Source organism: Doryrhamphus excisus, chromosome 17 (assembly GCF_030265055.1).
Source record: "Doryrhamphus excisus isolate RoL2022-K1 chromosome 17, RoL_Dexc_1.0, whole genome shotgun sequence".
NCBI lineage: Eukaryota > Metazoa > Chordata > Actinopteri > Syngnathiformes > Syngnathidae > Doryrhamphus > Doryrhamphus excisus.
The window spans coordinates 6,278,580-6,297,050 of NC_080482.1; the positions used below are offsets into that span (position 1 = coordinate 6,278,580).

Here is an 18,471-nt window from a genome sequence, read left to right on the forward strand (position 1 = left end):
TTTTTCCTGAGTACTGGAAAACACGTCTTGTGCTGGAAGACACAGCCATCCAAATGAGAGCAGACATCTTAAGTGTTATGCCGTATCTATGCTGCTGTTGCTGACAGAACTAACGTGAGTATATGTACAGCACATCCTGTTGCGGGTACAAAATTCTTGATTGTGAATAGAATAAAATGGAAATATTTTAGCTATTAGAAACGTCTTCATTAATGCAATATTACTCTTTACTTTTCAACTTCATTCTGAATATTACCTAGTAGTGGTGGACATACTGTATAGGTCAGCATCCAGGGGTGCAAGGACGTCTTAGAGCCGGTGAGAGCATGCTTCGGCCCATCACTCTCTGATTACCAATTAGTGTTATGCACTGACGAAGAGGTTCAAACAATGCTGCCGCCTCGATCTTAATGAGACAGGGGGCCACTGCTATACATCTGACATTGGTTATCTAAATACCAAGTGCAGCGCTGCTGAATAACTTGGGCGGCAGAAAGGGGGGTGATGATAATCAAAGAAAAGGTTGAGGTTGAAGAAGGTACTGTACACGTAATTATTAAAAGTTATCTGAATTATCATTGTGAGGAATCAGTGGGTGTTCTGAATTATAATTAGATGAATCTGACATTGATTAGAAATGTTCTGTGAAGTACACGTTTACTGTTCTACTTCCTTTACGTCCATGTTATGTACAATAAATCAACTAGATTAACTAGGCTTTTTGCATATTTTGTAATTAGATCAAAACATGGCAACACATTTAATAATATTTAGAATTAACACCCATCCATTGGCGACCAGTCCAGAGTCTACACCACCTCTTAGCTGGGATAGGCTCCAGCACACCCGCGAGATTCTAATGAGGATAAGCCGCATTGAAAAAGAACAGATGGATGGAACTTTCATCCATTTTCTATACGACTTGTCCTCACTAGGGTCACAGGTATGCTGGAGCCTATCCCAGCTGACATTTGGGGAGACTCCTGGTTAGAATTAACATTTTGATTTCTATTTCCATCCGTCAATTTCTGATACCACATGTCCTCATTGGGTATAGTATATGCTGGAGCCTATCCCAGCAAACTTTGACATTGAAACTACAGTATGTGGGCTGCACGGCAGTCGTGTGGTTAGTGCACAGACCTCACAGCTAGGAGACCTGGGTTCAATTCCACCCTCGGCCATCTCTTTGTGGAGTTTGCATGTTCTCCCCGTGCATGCGTGGGTTTTCTCCGGGTACTCCGGTTTCCTCCCACATTCCAAAAACATGCTAGGTTAATTAGCGACTCCAAATTGTCCATAGGTATGAATGTGAGTGTGAATGGTTGTTTGTCTATATGTGCCCTGTGATTGGCTGGTGACCAGTCCAGTGTGTACCCCGCCTCTCGCGCAAAGACAGCTGGGATAGGCTCCAGCATCCCATGCGACCTCGTGAGGATAAGCGGTAGAAAATGAATGAATGAATTACAATATGTATATATACTTTAAATTTGTATTGACCATTTTGAGTATTTTATATCCATTATAGAGTGTGAAGAACCTGCAACTGCCTCAATTTTTTTTCTTTTTATTATGTTACTATAGCAGTGATGGCACACAGGAAGGCAATTACAACCAAAATTCCAATGGAATAGCAACACAAGTGATGTAGCGTCTCTTTTCTTGTTAGTCAATAGAATCCAGCTGAAGCAAGATGGCGACATTCAAACACAGACGTATGCACACTAAAAGAAAAAGCAGACAAGCGAGAGATTTGGTGACTAAGATGTAGAACCGGTGGTGTTTTGTGTCTTCTAGTGCATCTATGAGTGAATGGGTCTGGATTAAAAACACATGTCACACCCACTATACATCTCCAAGGAGTATTTCTGGGACAGTGTGAGAAAAAAAAATTACATCTCCCATTGCATTTTCTTATGTCAAAGGGTTTCTCGACACCCTAGGAAGCTTGCTTTTCCCTGAAGGCAGAAAGTCATCCTAATTCCTTGCATTTTGAAGCGAGGTCCATGGTGAAAACTTTCTCCCACAGTGCAGCCCGTGGCACATCGTACATCTTAAGTGAGTCACTTTCCGGAAAGCATATGTTAGTCTCATACGCTCACGCTCGGGGTTGCTGTTTTGACTGTAATGAACTATAAATTTACTAAATGTCTGGGAGTGATTGTAAACTCTTTTGTGTGTTTGTCTGAGCCCCCACCTAACCCTAAACCCACATCCACAGCCAACTCATACACACACACACACACTGTTGTCTTTTCTCAAGTTATTTTAGTACTGTTTATTGTGAATTGTGTTTAAGTTTGTGTTAGCTGTGGTCCACAGAGAATACATCTCTTGAGCACACTGAGGTACTCTTGTGCAGATGAGACCTAATTAAGCATGGAACTGCATGCGTTTCTTACTGCAGTGTTGGCTATTTAGTGGAATTACTCTTCTTACATCAGAGTCCTATGGCACTTCGTATGGCACACTAGTAAACCAATGCATAAATCTCCCATATTTAACCATTCACTAGTCCAACTAGGTGGAAGGACTTGTGTTTTTGCAAGGTGTGTGTGAACAGGGTCGGGAAAAAAAATATGTCTGTTGGCAGACGTGCTAACCACGTTTGCACAGTGACACCGTTAACATAAAATATTTTTTCTCCAAAATGTACAGGTTGCCTTTGTGCTTTAGGTCATATTACTTTGCCTTTGCCCATGGTAATGTCATCCAGAGAATATTCATTTTGTAATGCAGTTCATGTTGGTTACAGCAATATCTGGGATGACAAGACAAACATGAGAAATTCACATGGATAAAACTCAAACTGATGCATTGTTTTGTACATGCTGTGTCCTTCAGGGATGTGTGTGTGTGTGTGTGTATATATATAACAGAGCGATTCATTCCCACTCGCCATATATAAAGACATTTCTTGCAGCATTGCTCCTAGTTCAGCACATACTCCTCTTACATACAATGTGTGGGGGTATGGAAAACCTTATATGTGGTACTGGTACTTGAGAGAGGTCTTGGATTACTGACTACATGTCAAAACAGACCACTGTTTGAGTACATTGGAGAGCACCGTGTTGTGGTCCGTAACAATCATAACAATGGAGCACCACAAGGAACTGTCTTGTCCCCATTTCAGTTCACCTTGTATCCCTTAAAATAAACTCTGGATTGTGGCACCTTCAAATGTTCTCTGATTATGTTGGGTGTACTGAGGATGGACAGGAGGAGGAACACACAGCTGGTGGACTGGTGCATCAGGAAACCAAACTAGCTGCTTCAACCAGGACCAACACTGGACATGAATTCCAGTGTATACAAGAACTAAATGAGTGGGTTGCAGTTCTGAAGTGGGCTGTTATTGGATTTCTGTGTGAACCACAGTTTGTACACAACAAACAACATCCTCAAATATAAGGAGGTCCACAATGTCCACAATTGGTACCAGGACACACAAGGCCGCAGGTCTATGATCCATTTTGTATATTAGACCTGCATCTACATGTTCTGAAGGGATGGGGTGAGTCTGCCAGATGCCTCCTTGTGAAGTGTTATGGGGATGCTCAGCTGGGAGAAGGACCTGAGGCAGACCTAGGACACGTTGGCGGGATTACGTCCCACTGGAAGAGGTGGCTGGAGACCGAGAAGTCTTGAGGACTTCCCGACTGAGACTGCTACCTGGTTATGACCTTCTAAATATGTTTTTTATGATTAATAGACATGAAATAACACTGCTACAGTCAACTTTCCACTCATATTATGCAATATAGTGTGTCTTCTGAATGTTTTAGTTCATTTAGGCATTTTTATGCTTGAGAATTTTAATTTAATTTAGGCCAAAAATTCTGTACATAACATTTGCTAAATATGACTTTAGGGCGTACCATGAAACAGCATGATTATATACTTTTTTTTTAAAGGCCAGGGATTACACCTTAATTCTGTTTACATTGTATTTTGATTTGAAATATCAATTAATGCAGATTGAACGCTACTTTTTTAATATAGTAACACTGTTTAAAAACATCACTTCTTGTGAGCTAGTTGTCTGCTCTTGCTATCGGCTAATTAGTGACATCACACATATGCATAAATAGACATTTTAAAATCGTATTATTGTTATTTTTCAATGTTATACAGCTACTTTTACTCATTCTTTTACACTTTTCATTTTGTGACAGCGAAGCAGATTTCAACAAACGTCGAGCGTCTGGTGACGTAATGTATGTAGGCGTATGGGTAATGTAGTCTCTTTTGTAGGTTCCCATAACGAAGTCGAGATCATAAGAACTACAAAACCCACAGGTTTTAGCGGCGTGCAACTTTGTTGACATGTTACCGTACGGAAGCAACTAATAAACGTGACGGCCCATGATGGAAGGGCTTTCGTAAGGTATTGTTTGGATTTTAAGATTGAAAGTGATGAATTAAAGTGCATAATGTTTACGGTCACGTTAGTGTTTTAATGGATAATCGCATATTATAGTGAAGCACAGACGAAGGTATGGTTCGGAAGCTAACGTTAGCATGTGACGAATGTTTGTTAGTATGGCACTAGTGACAGCTTTAAGTACATATTTTGTCTTCATATATGTTTGTTTCAAAATCATATTTTCAAAGTGGCACGTCATCGGTAAAATGACTCTACTCTTGTTGTGTTTAGTTTTGTCTGCATAGGAGACATTGTGGAAAAGCACTATTTGGAAGACATTGGCAGAGAATAATGTCTCCTCCGAGGTTGACTGGAGCTTTACGCTCTTTCTCTAATGTCACTCGGAAAGAAGATTTCAATGAGAAGTTCTGCGATCTCAAGGTAAGTGTACCATTAAAACATATTAATCTGTAGCTTTATTGTTCACTGAGTAAGTTTCATTTTGAGCTTACTGAGTAAGTTTCGTTTTTAGCTTACTGACTAAGTTTCATGACGATGATGTAATGGTGCGTTCACAGTTGTTTGGTCCGGTTAAAACGGACTCATAAAAATTCTGCGATAGAAACGAAAGCATAATTGGAAGAGGTTGGCTTGAACACAGCGTGATTATTCGTGACAGTAAACTCAACTCAACTCATACCTGTTGCTTCTTCATTTATTCAGTTTTTCCTCCTGCCACTTGCATGAAGTAAAAATCCACAAACGCAACAGCTATGGAACCAAACAACACTGAAAAAACAAGAAATAATGGCACTGAAATGTCCTGAAGCGCTAATATAGTTCATTAGCATTTGATGAAATGTGCTGTTATTTTAAGAAGTACTTGTGTTTATCCCTGAGACTAAACGTCTGAAGAAACAGGAGCTGTTTGCGAGAGAAGGGCTTACATGGAAAAAATTGCTCCACTTCTGCACTGACCAGCAGGACAAAGACAAAGTGAAGCAGAATGCTGTTCAACAAGAATTAAAGAGCCTTCTTCTCCCAGCCAAACAGATCGGTAATAAACTTTTTAGCATTTCTTGGATTACTACTATAGCTAAATCTCTTGTGCAGTTCCTTGGACTAGGAAGCTGAAACATAGAGTTTAGGATATTTCTGAGATTTAAATATTTAGTGTGACATTGTTGTATGAAAGTCCTTTCTCTTTCACAGTGGGGACTGAAAATGGTCAGGAGGCAATCGAACACGCTGCTCTCTTTCTGTTTGAGACCTTCTATAACAAAAACCATGTGGGCATCGAGGAGACCCGGGCCATTAAACAGATGTTTGGTCCTTTTCCTTCATCTGCTGCTGAAACTTCCTGTTCTTGTGTGGCGCGGTTGATGTCTCATCTTGAGGAGTCCAGAGTTGTGGAATTTATCCAAAATCATTACTCCCGTCAGAATCCTCAACAGGGTTCCACCTTTGGACGTAACATTACCTTCTCGCATGATTGTTATACACTGGAACCGTTGGAAGAAATGCCTTGCTTCAACATCCTAGATCAGAACGCGAGCTTGGACTTTGCTAACTTCCTAAACAACCACCAAAGTGAGAGGAATGTTGTCCACGAGGGAGAGACATCATCAGGAAGATCTTCTATGTGTGGAGCTGTTCTAAGGACAGAAGTGGAGAAGTATCTGAATGGAGGAAATATGATATCATCTTGCCCAGAGGATTTGTGCACTTCCCTTTTTGAGATGTTGGCATCCGATAAAAGCAATGATGAGCTGCAGAATGAGGTACGTGTTTTGGGAAAAAAAAATTTTAAACACTTCAAGTACACAATGATTAATTTAGCTTCATTTGTATTTTATATTTGCATCATATATCAGTGTTACTAGGTTGGGGGCTGCACGGCGGACGAGTGGTTAGTGCACAGGCCACACAACTAGTTCAATTTCACCCTCGGCCATCTCTGTGTGGAGTTTGCATGTTCTCCCCGTGCATACGTGGGTTTTCTCCGGGTACTCCGGTTTCCTCCCACATTCCAAAAACATGCTAGGTTAATTGACGACTCCAAATTGTCCATAGGTATGAATGTGAGTGTGAATGGTTGTTTGTCTATATGTGCCCTGTGATTGGCTGGCGACCAGTCCAGGGTGTACCCCGCCTCTCGCCAGCTGGGATAGGCTCCAGCACCCCGGGGACCCTAGTGAGGATAAGTGGTAGAAAATGAATGAATGAATTAAGGATGCTGTATTAATGAACATAATACATTAACTTTGTTATTGAATAATTGCTCGAAATTAGTTGTAATTGCTTCCTGCTGAGGTGGCCTTGAGCAACATAACCACACCAGTACTGCTGTCATATGACTGTTTATGCCTTCCATTTACTAATTCATCTCTTTCCGTCCTTGTCTATCTCTAGTTATTTGAGCTGCTTGGCCCAGAAGGTCTAGAAATGATCTCCACGCTCTTGCAGCAAAGAACAGCCATTGTTGATTCCCTGCTAAACGTGCCACCGCTGGCTCAGCAACAATCAGGTTATTTACATGGTAATAAAACTGTATTTTTTTTTTTTTACTTTCATGAGCACCCTATTTAAATAAATTTTTAATGACTTTCAGCTTTCTCAACTCAAAATGATAGCCCTGGCAGATATAGCAGTGAGACAATGCAACAGACAAAACCGCATGTTACCCACCCATGAAAACGCACAATATGAATATGTCCGATAATATTAGCCTCCTTCTGCAGATTCCAGCCGAAAAATCAGCGAGGATGTTTCAAGGCCCACCTATGGCTGCCAAGTGACCATCCAATCTGAACAAGAAAAACACTTGATGAAGATATTCCGCAGGGAGGAGAAGAGGGAGAGGAAGAGGGGGAAAGGAACTGATGATGTGGAATGCTCTGATGCTCTGATGAACTTTGACCCTCGAGAGATGCGAGCCCAGCGGTACATTTGCGCTCAAGTCTTGCTCTTGGTCGTCTTTCTTTTCTCCTGAGTGGTCTTTCCTCTCCGTTCTTCATTTCATGTGTTCTTATGAAAACTGACAAGCATTTTTATGGACTTGACGGAAATTACATCCTTTTATAAATATAATTACATTTTATTTGGAGTAATAATAGCTAAATATAAGGTTTGCTTTATTTTAATCACAGATTCATATTTAGGCACACAGTTTTAGCAACAATGGTACATATATGGTGATAAGCCATCCTCCAAGCATGTTTTGGATTGTCCTCCTTTCCCTTCCATGACGAGTTGTTCCTCATTAAATGCCTTAATTACATGTAATCACAGTTAGTTGTGTAGACCATGTTACAATGTGTTGTGTTTTTCATGCAGGGAGCAGGCTCTGTTGACTGCACGCCATGAACCTGTCCTTGGTAGAGAGCGAGTATATGAACGGATCAAATACCCAAATGTCTATGACAGTTATGCAGAGGCTACAAAGACGCCTGCCTTTGTTGGAGGTGCTAGGGTGAGAATTAACACACATATTTGGGCCTATTTATGAACCTCTTATATGTTTTTTTTTTTTTTAGATTGACTGGACGGACTAGATGGACTATGTGATGTTTGTTTTTTTGTGTACCCCTTCCCATTTTGTAGCATGTAGTGTGAAAACAAATCATGATATTTTAATACATGGGGTTATTTACCATGCATTTTGTGTGTTGCATCCAGATGCTGCTTCCTGAGGGAATCCACAGAAATAATACTAAAATGTATGAAGAAGTAGAGATCCCACCCAATGAGCCCTTACCGATTGGTTTTGAAGAAAAACCCATCTACATCTCTGAACTGGATGAGGTACGAGACATTCAACTTATTTTGCATTTAGTCTTTAGTAAGTATGAGATTTATTCCTGCTCATTGTTCATATTTAGGAGTCAGTTACAGGAAGCCAAATGTATATATCGTCTATGCAGACAGTGGTAGTGTATCAGTAAACGCAGGTGGACTGATAAGTTATTCTTTATAGTCATAACCACAACACCGAAACAAAACATTCACAATTGCACTTGAATGTCACAACTTCTTGACATTGCCATACTTTTGTGTGATATTCTCCAGCATGGTATTTTGATGAATGGGTACTCATTGCACTGAAATGTGCATACGCAATCATAACACATGAATAGTAGCTAATGCAGTTCTGTCATCAGCAAACCCTTTTTACTTACAGCGCTGCAGCGTATTAAACGGAAACAAAAACAAGTTGACAATTTTATCATATGTTAACATAGTAGGAAAAAATAAGTTACATAAACACAAACCAAGGAAAACATTTTTTTTAGTAATTTTCAACAAGTTCCACATGTTGGCAGTACTTATTCCAGCTAATTAAATCAAATCTTAGGTAATGTATAGTAGATGTATATGTATATTAGCCTTAGGCTATATAACTAAGGCTATATTAGCCAGAGCTGTCAGCTGCATGCCAGGAAACACTGTGACCAGTCAGTCTGATTGACATCTACAATCACACGTCCACACTTATTCCGACCAAAGTTCCCCACTTAATTCAACATGCCAGAGGCAAATACGTTCACACGTGTTGAAGAGGTATCCCTCAAGGATTCCCATACATGATTTTCATTAGAGTTTCTACGGTTATTGCAGGCACCTTTTGGAGCGTTCTTTAATTGAAGTGACTGTAAAGCAGTGTGGACTCTTAGCGTTGCAACATGAAAGCATGAATTTTATATACATTTTTATTTTCTCTCATGCATTTTGGTTGTGTGTTTAGTTTCGTACTTTTGAGTCCCTGTTTGTGCCAATAAGGAGGATGATAAATTGATGATGTATACTGCTACATAACATTGAGGCTCTCTTCATTTTCATTATAGACACCGATTTTGATTAAAGTTGGAACAATTGGAGATTTTCTTTTTTTCCCCATGAATAAATGTGAAATTATGGTAACAATATGAGCTGAAAAATTTGACATTTGAATGGATTGAAGCGTATGAGAAATGTGGAAGTAAAAAAATAACGTCACCAGTAATAAGGGATGAGTTGTAACGCCTTTATTCTCATTCATGTCAACTTTACAACATTGCTGTTAAAAAGGAATCACTGGCTTTGAATTAAGTATTAGAGTAGTAAAAGTAGATACTGAAAACTGTATAGATAAAAGTATTTTGTTGAATGAAGTATGAAAAATGAAATCATCATGCTGGGAAGACCTGGGTCCGAATTGCCACTTCGGGGATAAGCGAAATAGAAAATGAATGGATGGATAGAAATAACTATGCTGTTTCTGTGTTGACCTTGGAAAAGAGACTTTAATCTCCAAAAGTTTTTTAAAAAAGTCCATGTTAAGTGAAATGTCGATGAGTAATGAAACTCCTTTCTACTTCTCCAGCGAGAGCTTTCCCTTAATCTTTGTCAGACTAGCATAGATTGATATGGAACCTCTCCTGCCAAGCCATCTGAATCAGCCTCACTCAAGCAATTGTTCCATTCGTTAATTGTAGCCTGGGAAGTGCCTTACTCTCTTAAAGCACATGCACACAACATCCAACAAATAATTAGCACGGCTTTGAAAGACAGACTGAAAAATGTGATGCCTGCCCTCATGTTCCATTTTCCATTTTTTGTCATTAATTGAAAGCTGTGGTGGCGTTCTTGGTTTGGAAGCCTTTGTGTGTCCCTTAATAGCTGGAAGACACATTAAAAGCGGTGAATTTATTAAGAAGCTTTTAAATCAATGATTCATGTACAAACTCTTCCTCAGTCACCCTTGCGTTAAAAGCCATTTTAATTAAGCCAAATAAATAAGTGAAGTGTGTTTTGATTAGAGGCGAGTACCACTCTTGAGTTACTTTGATGCTTCACCTTTTGGACAGTCATGTACACCACATACTGAAATACTGAAATACCTCCAACAGACAGTAATTCGATTTTAGATTCAATGATCACAATAAAAACAATTAGTCTCCAATATATTAATATGGCAGGATTTGGGGCTGGACCCAATTAGATTGGTGCGATTTTTGCTTTAGTAATTGATACTTACTTACAAATGTTTTGTGCATGTATACTTTCAGATCGGACAGTTGGTTTTCAAAGGGATGAAGCGTCTTAACAGGATCCAGTCATTGGTGTTTGAGACCGCCTACAACACCAATGAAAACCTACTCATCTGCGCCCCTACCGGTGCCGGCAAGACTAACATCGCCATGCTGACTGTCCTGCACGAGATTCGTCAACACCTACAGCCTGGTGGGGTCATCAAAAAGGACGAATTCAAGGTCTGAGTGTCGAACGCAAACTAAAGAAAATACTTATTCAAAATACTGTAAAAGCTCCATTTGCAAATCATGAAACCCTTTTCAATCATCTCTAACATACGTCTACAACACTTCCTGTTTCTCTAAACCACAAGGCACACAAACAAATATTGTGTAAAACAATAAATGTGCCTTTAAATTTGTGTTAATATCTTATTGAATTCCTACATTCCCCGATGTCGATTGCTATTGAAGTACTAAAGCAAAAACTTGATTTTGCTAAACTGTAGGGCGTGCTTAGCTGAATCATACTTGAAAGCATACTAAAAGTAAATCAATTGACGCTATAAGACAAAATACAGTTGGACTCAGAAGGAAGTCTGCATGAATTCAGAAATTTTAACATTGCAACCTTACCATTTGAAGTACTGTATGTGTTTAGAGGTAATTCAAGGTTGCGATAACATGCACAGTGCTTTGTCTCCTGCAAAATAATCCAACCGTAGAGCAATGAAAAAGAGGCCTGATGAATCACAACTCTTGTTTCATGTAGCTGCATGCATCCATGCATGTAGTATCTTACTTACCCATCTGTATGCCCATTCCAAAGAAGAGATATTAAAATTAATGTCACAGTAGTTTTGTGTTCCAGGTTTCAGCAGATGGCAAATCACTCAAAAGGTATCAGTACGTATCTTTAAATTCATGGTGTCAAACCTAGCACAAACCAAATAAATTATTCAGACACCCTGAGACTTTGTTGTCTTTGAAGGCTTGCCCACACACTGTAACAAAAACACTTTATATACATCACTCAGCTTTGCAGGGTGAAGAGCTTGGATTTGCCAGCAGTAAATTTTTTTGTTTGTGCTGATAACCTGGAAACAAATGATCATAGTGAAGTTTATCACCAGGATTATACAAGTTAGGGTTGGGCGATATTTTTTATGTACGGGTATACTGGTATCAATTCTTCCAGTGATAAGAAAATGATAAACGTAAAGAAGTTGATGACTGCACGCCGCTGCGGATATATAAGATGAATGAAACGCCGTCACAGTGAGGAGAAGGAACGTTTGTGTGTGGAAGTATTTACTCGGCAGACCAGTCAGTCCTGGTACAAAATCATTATAAAAACCGAACAATCCCCTCCCGACCGAAGCAGGTTAAATTGGCGATGAACGTCGGCGAAAGTTGGCCGAATCTCCTCTTACAGAGCGGCCAAGTAATGTATTTAACTATATGGCTTAAGGTTTAAAGCTTTTTGTACAAGACTGCTGAATTTCAATTTAATATCTCAGTGGTACATCCTAAAAATATTGTAAAATATGCTAAGGTTCCAGGCGGCACAGTCAAGTGGTTAGCGTGCAGACCTCACAGCTAGGAGAACAGGGTTCAATTCCACCCATCTCTGTGTGGAGTTTGCATGTTCTCCCCGTGCATGCGTGGGTTTTCTCCGGGAACTCCGGATTCCTCCCACATTCCAAAAACATGCTAGGTTAATTGGCGACTCCAAATTGTCCATAGGTATGAATGTGAGTGTGAATGGTTGTTTGTCTATATGTGCCCTGTGATTGGCTGGCGACCAGTCCAGGGTGTACCCCGCCTCTCGCCCAAAGACAGCTGGGATAGGCTCCAGCACCCCCGCGACCCTCGTGAGGAAAAGCGGTAGAAAATGAATGAATGAATGATTATTTGTCAAAATGGGCCTGCGCGGTCGACAAGTGGTTAGCGCGGAGACCTCACAGCTCGGAAACCAGGGTTCAATTCCACCCTCGGCCATCTCTGTGTGGAGTTTTCATGTTCTTCCCGTGCTTGCGTGGGTTTTCTCCGGGTACTCCGGTTTCCTCCCACATTCCAAAAACATGCTAGGTTAATTGGCGACTCCAAATTGTCCATAGGTATGAATGTGAGTGTGAATGGTTGTTTGTCTATATGTGCCCTGTGATTGGCTGGCGACCAAAGACAACTGGGATAGGCTCCAGCACCCTTTGCGACCCTCGTGAGGAAAAACGAATGAATGAATGCTAAGGTCCAATCCTAATACAAGTCTCTCTGTCCTGTCCATTAACCCTTACCACTCTTACCACATTCAACTTCCAACATCCTTCTCTTTGTTTTTGTGGCTACAGATTGTGTATGTCGCTCCAATGAAGGCCTTGGCAGCTGAAATGACTAACTACTTCAGTAAACGACTGGAGCCACTGGGCATCACTGTCAAAGAACTCACTGGTGACATGCAGTTAACCAAAGGGGAGATCCTGCGAACACAGGTATATATATGCATACGCTTAAACTGAACATATCTGTTAATCTCATCATAATTCATCCACTTCACAGATGTGGCATATCAACATTACACTAATGAGACAGCATGCACTTGGGTTGGCCACAATAAAAGGCCAATCCTAAATGTACAGTTTTGCAAACCAGCGTTTTTAGCCACCTCAAACTTGTTTCAGGACCCACCTCCAAACGCCACTTCATTATCTGAAACTTTGGCATTGGTTAAACACCAGAATACAACATTCACATTCACGCAAATAGCAGTTGCGTTCATATACCTAAAATAAAACCTCTTAAGCCTGGTATGTGCTTCTGCATATTATCACACAGGTGAAGACAAACATAACAATACCATTTTCCTGCATAAGCCATTAGATGTTCCCATACAAAGTAAACCACCTTCACCCTGTCTCCTTGACTAATGGTTCCCATGGAAACTGAGTTTGGAAGGATGCAGTCCAGTGCATGCCAGTGTGTGGGTGGCTTCCTGGGACTACCAGGCTCGCTTCCTTTTCTGTCCAAAGAGGAAATACTAGTTAATGGCATTCAAGACAGTTTCTGTATAAAAATGAATAATGTAAATTTGAGGTCAAGTCACAAAGCGGTGAAATATGAACATCAAAATGTATTTTTCCTGCCTGCTTGATTAGAGACCAACTTTATAAGGAATACAGCGGCTGAAATTGCATGAGATGAAAATGCATGAAAGCAAGGTCAAAAGCAATGACTACAAATCAACACTGAATTTGTAGTCTCAAGGTTCACTGTGTCTTTGTAAATACATCACTTGTCAAGGAGCAGAATGTGGGTGAATGTCTACTTTTTAGATTTATTTAGAATAAATGCTCATACCGTGTATGAGATCAAAGACATTTGAAGTGGCAGAAAAACATTTTTGTCTACTGTTCAGTCTGAAAAGTCATGAAAAACGACAAGCTGTTTGTCAGTGATTTCCATTCAGCTGCACAGATCAAAGTAATCCAGCACCCTGCGAAATTGATCAACAATTTAGGGAAAAATGCCATTTCATTTTTATCATACATGAATATAATTACCACTTACTCTACACTGTATCAAGTTTTATATACTGCATTTTATATATACAAACCTGTATAGTTAAATGACAAAGTGGTCGGTATGTTTATCACAGTTTAATACGGCCTAATTATGGAGATTATGGATACAAAATGGTGGCTTTTTCCCACAAACAACGAAAAACCTGCAAATATGTGGTTATTCTCACGTAATCTGCCATGTAAGATAACATTTTTCACATATGTCTCCAGATGTTAGTGACGACTCCAGAGAAGTGGGACGTTGTAACCAGAAAGAGCGTTGGCGACATTGCACTCTCTCAGATCGTGCGCCTCCTGATCTTGGATGAAGTTCACCTTCTTCATGAAGATCGAGGACCGGTATTGGAGAGCCTTGTGGCCCGGACCATCAGACAAGTATAGAACTGTTTTTTTTTTAAATCTTTCCAAATAAAACAGACTATACAAATACCCTACTTAGTACTTTTGACATATATTTGAAAAAATATCTGACTGGATTGTGGGGTCCAGACCATGGAATTGGTCAGTTTCAATTAAACGATAACTGATCTGATTGTGAAAATAATCAAATTGCATTTTCTAATGATCTTTTCCCCCTCCAAAAATGTAATGAATATTTTGGTATCACCAGCAATGTTAGACAGAACGAACACCTAGCATATCTGTAAATCTGACTCCTTTAAGACGTCAATAATCGATCAATATATTAAATAATTGAATGATTTGGTCACACTTTGTTTATAGTGTCTGCCATTAATACATTTATTTTAAGTGTAAATCTTTTTTACCTTTTTTCGCGGACAGGTAGAGTCCACCCAGAGCATGATAAGGATCCTGGGATTGTCAGCCACTCTTCCCAACTACCAAGATGTAGCCACCTTCTTGCATGTCAATCCATATATTGGACTCTTCTTCTTCGACAGCCGTTTCAGACCGGTACCACTGGGACAGACGTTTGTTGGCGTTAAAGCTACCAACAAGGTAAAATAACAATGAATGCAATGTCACATGTTCTGGAAACACTGGGAGCAGAATATTGTAGATGTATAAATATTTACATTTTTGTAACTTTTTGGGGATAAACTTACGTTTGACCTATGAAAGTGTATGTTATTCCAATGACTTTTTTTCTGCTTAGATCCAGCAAATGCACGACATGGAGGAGGTGTGCTATAACAAAGTTATTGAGCAAGTGAAAGCTGGTCATCAGGTATTTCATCAATGTTACATTTTCAAACAGTTATTTTGTGCTTATGTGTCATTATTGAAAGACATACAAAGTTTGAATTCAGCAGTTCTAATAACCCATAGAGAAAATACATTTAGAATACAGTTCAACTGACCAATATTAATACTTTTTTATTCATTCATTCGTTTTCTACTGCTTATCCTCACAAGGGTCGCGGGGGTGCTGGAGCCTATCCCAGCTGTCTTTGGACGAGAGGCGGGGTACACCCTGGACTGGTCGCCAGCCAATCACAGGGCACATATAGACAAACAACCATTCACACTCACATTCATACCTATGGACAATTTGGAGTCGCTAATTAACCTAGCATGTTTTTGGAATGTGGGAAGAAGCCGTAGTACCCGGAGAAAACCCACGCATGCACGGGGAGAACATGAGAAATGCCCGAAAGTGGAATCAAACTCAGGTCTCCTAGCTGTGTGGCCTGTGCGGTAACCGCTCAACCCACCGCGCAGCCCCAAATTTCAGCTTCCTTTATAGATTTTCAATGGGATTAATGGAATGTGGGAGGAAACCCACTTAAAAACCCACGCATGCACGGGGAGAACATGCAAACTCCACACAGAGATGGCCGAGGGTGGGATTGAACTCGGGTGTCCTAGCTGTGAGGTCTGCGCGCTAACCACTCGACCACCGTGCAGCCACTTTTTTATGTTATTGTTTTTTTTTCCATCATAACTTGAGGTTTGCCTCCGCTGTGTGCACGTCACTGCTTTATTACTCTTTCACAGATTTCCGTTCTGATGTAATCACCAAACTAGACAGGTGTCTTTTTAAAAAATATGGCTCTAATTCACTTCCTCAGGTGATGGTTTTTGTTCATGCTCGCAATGCCACAGTGAGGACAGCCATGGGGCTAATCGAGATGGCAAAGAACCGTGGAGAAACAAGCTTCTTTCAACCAGACCAGGGTCCAGACTACGGCCAGTGTGAAAAACAGGTACAAAGCACATCAGTAGAAAGCAGAAAAAAAATGCATGAATCATGTCTCTCTACATGTACACTTTAGTGTGTGTGTGTGTGTGTGTGTGTGTGTGTGTGTATGCGGTACAGCAGGAAGAGTGATTGCGGTGGGGTAATTAATGGTCCCTGCTCTGTGAGAGTACACAGAGTTGGAGCTGTACTCCCACAGAGGATGGTCAGTCAGACTCCAATTCCCATATTTAAATCACTTGCAGAAGAAGCCAGAGTGATAAATTTAGTAACCTTTTTTCTTCATTCCCTGGGGCTGAGCCATGATTGATGTGCCTCTAATCCTCCCGCTATTTAAATGGGATATGTATACAAATCAGATCACTTTTCATGCTTTCCGAATCCGGAAATAGAGACAGGAGATTACGTTGGACGACTAAAAATGGTGCTTTGTGGCCTGGTTAGTCTTGGAAACTGATTTATTTTTTATTTTTTTTAAAGAATTGTTCCAGCTGCTCTTGAAACACAAGCTCAGAAATGTCTATAGGTGTTTTATATGCACTAAGTTTCCATTAATTCACTCAAAGCTCATCGTAATGAGTATTATCCACTCCATTAGTCTTTGGGTGTTTGCCGGTCTCGCAAGCTGTCGTGAAGGAAAAGGGCATCAGGGCGATTCCACTCTAAGCCCACACAGAGATAATGCACTGCTTATTTGCACTTTGGAAATTGCCCAACATTAATATTTATAGGTATTTTAATCTCCAATATGCATATGCAGTGAATTAAATCACCTCTGAGGTCAGTCAAATAAATTAGTTTGTTTATCCAGCTTTTAAAAGACAGAAGTGATTCAACTATCATTTCTCTCGTCTTTTATTTAATAGGTTTGGGAGTTGGAAAAAGGCTGCCAGTCAAACTTGTTTCAGTTATCGCAGCTACAGAACTAAAATTGTTGCTGAAAAGAAGTGATTAAATTAGTGAAAACACGCTAAAGTCATGCACATTTTAAAGGGATAGTTTGCATTTTTTTGACGTGACATAGCATGCACACGTGATGTGATGAACCGATAAAGAAGATGGCTCCCACCCGAAATTCACCATGATTCTAGAACAATGTTCTGTTTAAGCAGCGTTTAATATGGACTTTTGGGTTATACTATATCAGTGTAATGATAGGAATACAAAATATCTCAGATTAATGGAATGAGTTTGTACATAATTACACTGCGATATTGTAGCTTTGAGCTGAGAATGTATTTACTGTTGTTTACATATTGCCATATCATCTCCATGGAGTTTAGGAGACACCTTGTGGTGCCTTCTCACACCACATAAAGCTGCGTAGCCCTGTTTATAATACATCTATGCCTCACAAAGACAGTTGTAAATAATTATATCAAATAAGAACTAAGCACAAACATCTTGTGTATATCATCTGTCATCTGATATGCATTGTCTTGCCTTGAAAGGAAGGTCTTCGTCTTCAAAAGTCTTGGATGCTGTGTTCTTCAGCTGTTCGGATTTAACTTAAGTTGCTTTGACAAGGTTCACTAATTCAGACAGACCGATGCATCTTATTGTGTATCCTCCTGGGAGTTCACAGTACTGCTACTACCATACAGACCTCATTCATATTTGTGGCTGCTTTTATTTGCTGCTATTTTTACCAATCTAGTCCACCACCTGTCCTTTCATGATATCAGATCCATGACAGCCTGTCAGCATGCTAAAAAATGTCTCTCATGTACATTGATCAAGAACAATGCGTCACGGCTCTAAGAGAGAGAGATATGATACAGTTGACTGTCAGACCCGTATGGGGGAAAAGAAAGAACTACCGAAAATAGAAATCCACCTTGGACAAACAGTTTTGGAGTCCTGTTATCGTTCTGCGAGTAGTTTATCTGTAGCAGTATTGTGCATAACATTGTTTTGTTTCATTCACAACTTCCTGATAAAATACAGTGCAATTACTGAACTTAATACTACACCATTTTTCATCTATTTATCAATTCTTCTGCTATTTCTTACTACTACTCTGCCTCATTTATTTGCCTGCAATCGTGACATCTCCACATTTAATGTAATTTCATATTTTCTGTAACTATTTTCCCATTGAAAATTTATTTATTTGGCGCCCCCTGCAGATGGAATATCATTATACATTTTACTTTACTGTAACATTTTGCTCCATTTTCAGGGTGACATGGCTCAGGAGGTAGAGTGGCTGTTTTTGTCATTTTATTAACAACCAGAGGCTCGGACTCCACTGCGCTAAAATTATATTTATATATTTCCAATCCAATAATCAGATTACATTGTGGCGTAATTTGTTAAAATGTGTCTTATAGGCTGTATTGAGTAAGG

The 18,471-nt window shown here is 39.9% G+C and overlaps 1 protein-coding gene across 2 annotated transcripts in view; it reads left to right on the plus strand.

Moving 5' to 3' along the window:
• The first annotated feature begins 4,284 nt into the window (after nt 1–4,284).
• ascc3 (activating signal cointegrator 1 complex subunit 3) overlaps nt 4,285–18,471 on the plus strand; it is a 33,757-nt gene continuing 19,570 nt past the window's right edge. Inside the window, exons 1-15 of one of the 2 annotated variants that reach the window (XM_058053269.1) lie at nt 4,285–4,390; nt 4,661–4,810; nt 5,270–5,426; nt 5,582–5,839; nt 5,912–6,150; nt 6,782–6,908; nt 7,111–7,312; nt 7,706–7,841; nt 8,048–8,173; nt 10,417–10,620; nt 12,732–12,872; nt 14,172–14,336; nt 14,745–14,921; nt 15,079–15,150; nt 15,995–16,129. In XM_058053269.1, the coding sequence (XP_057909252.1) occupies nt 4,721–4,810; nt 5,270–5,426; nt 5,582–5,839; nt 5,912–6,150; nt 6,782–6,908; nt 7,111–7,312; nt 7,706–7,841; nt 8,048–8,173; nt 10,417–10,620; nt 12,732–12,872; nt 14,172–14,336; nt 14,745–14,921; nt 15,079–15,150; nt 15,995–16,129 (2,229 nt within the window). In that variant the 5' untranslated portion in view covers nt 4,285–4,390; nt 4,661–4,720. Of the gene's footprint in view, nt 4,391–4,660; nt 4,811–5,269; nt 5,427–5,581; nt 6,151–6,781; nt 6,909–7,110; nt 7,313–7,705; nt 7,842–8,047; nt 8,174–10,416; nt 10,621–12,731; nt 12,873–14,171; nt 14,337–14,744; nt 14,922–15,078; nt 15,151–15,994; nt 16,130–18,471 lie in introns of both variants that reach the window. The other variant, XM_058053268.1, reaches the window with a different exon arrangement.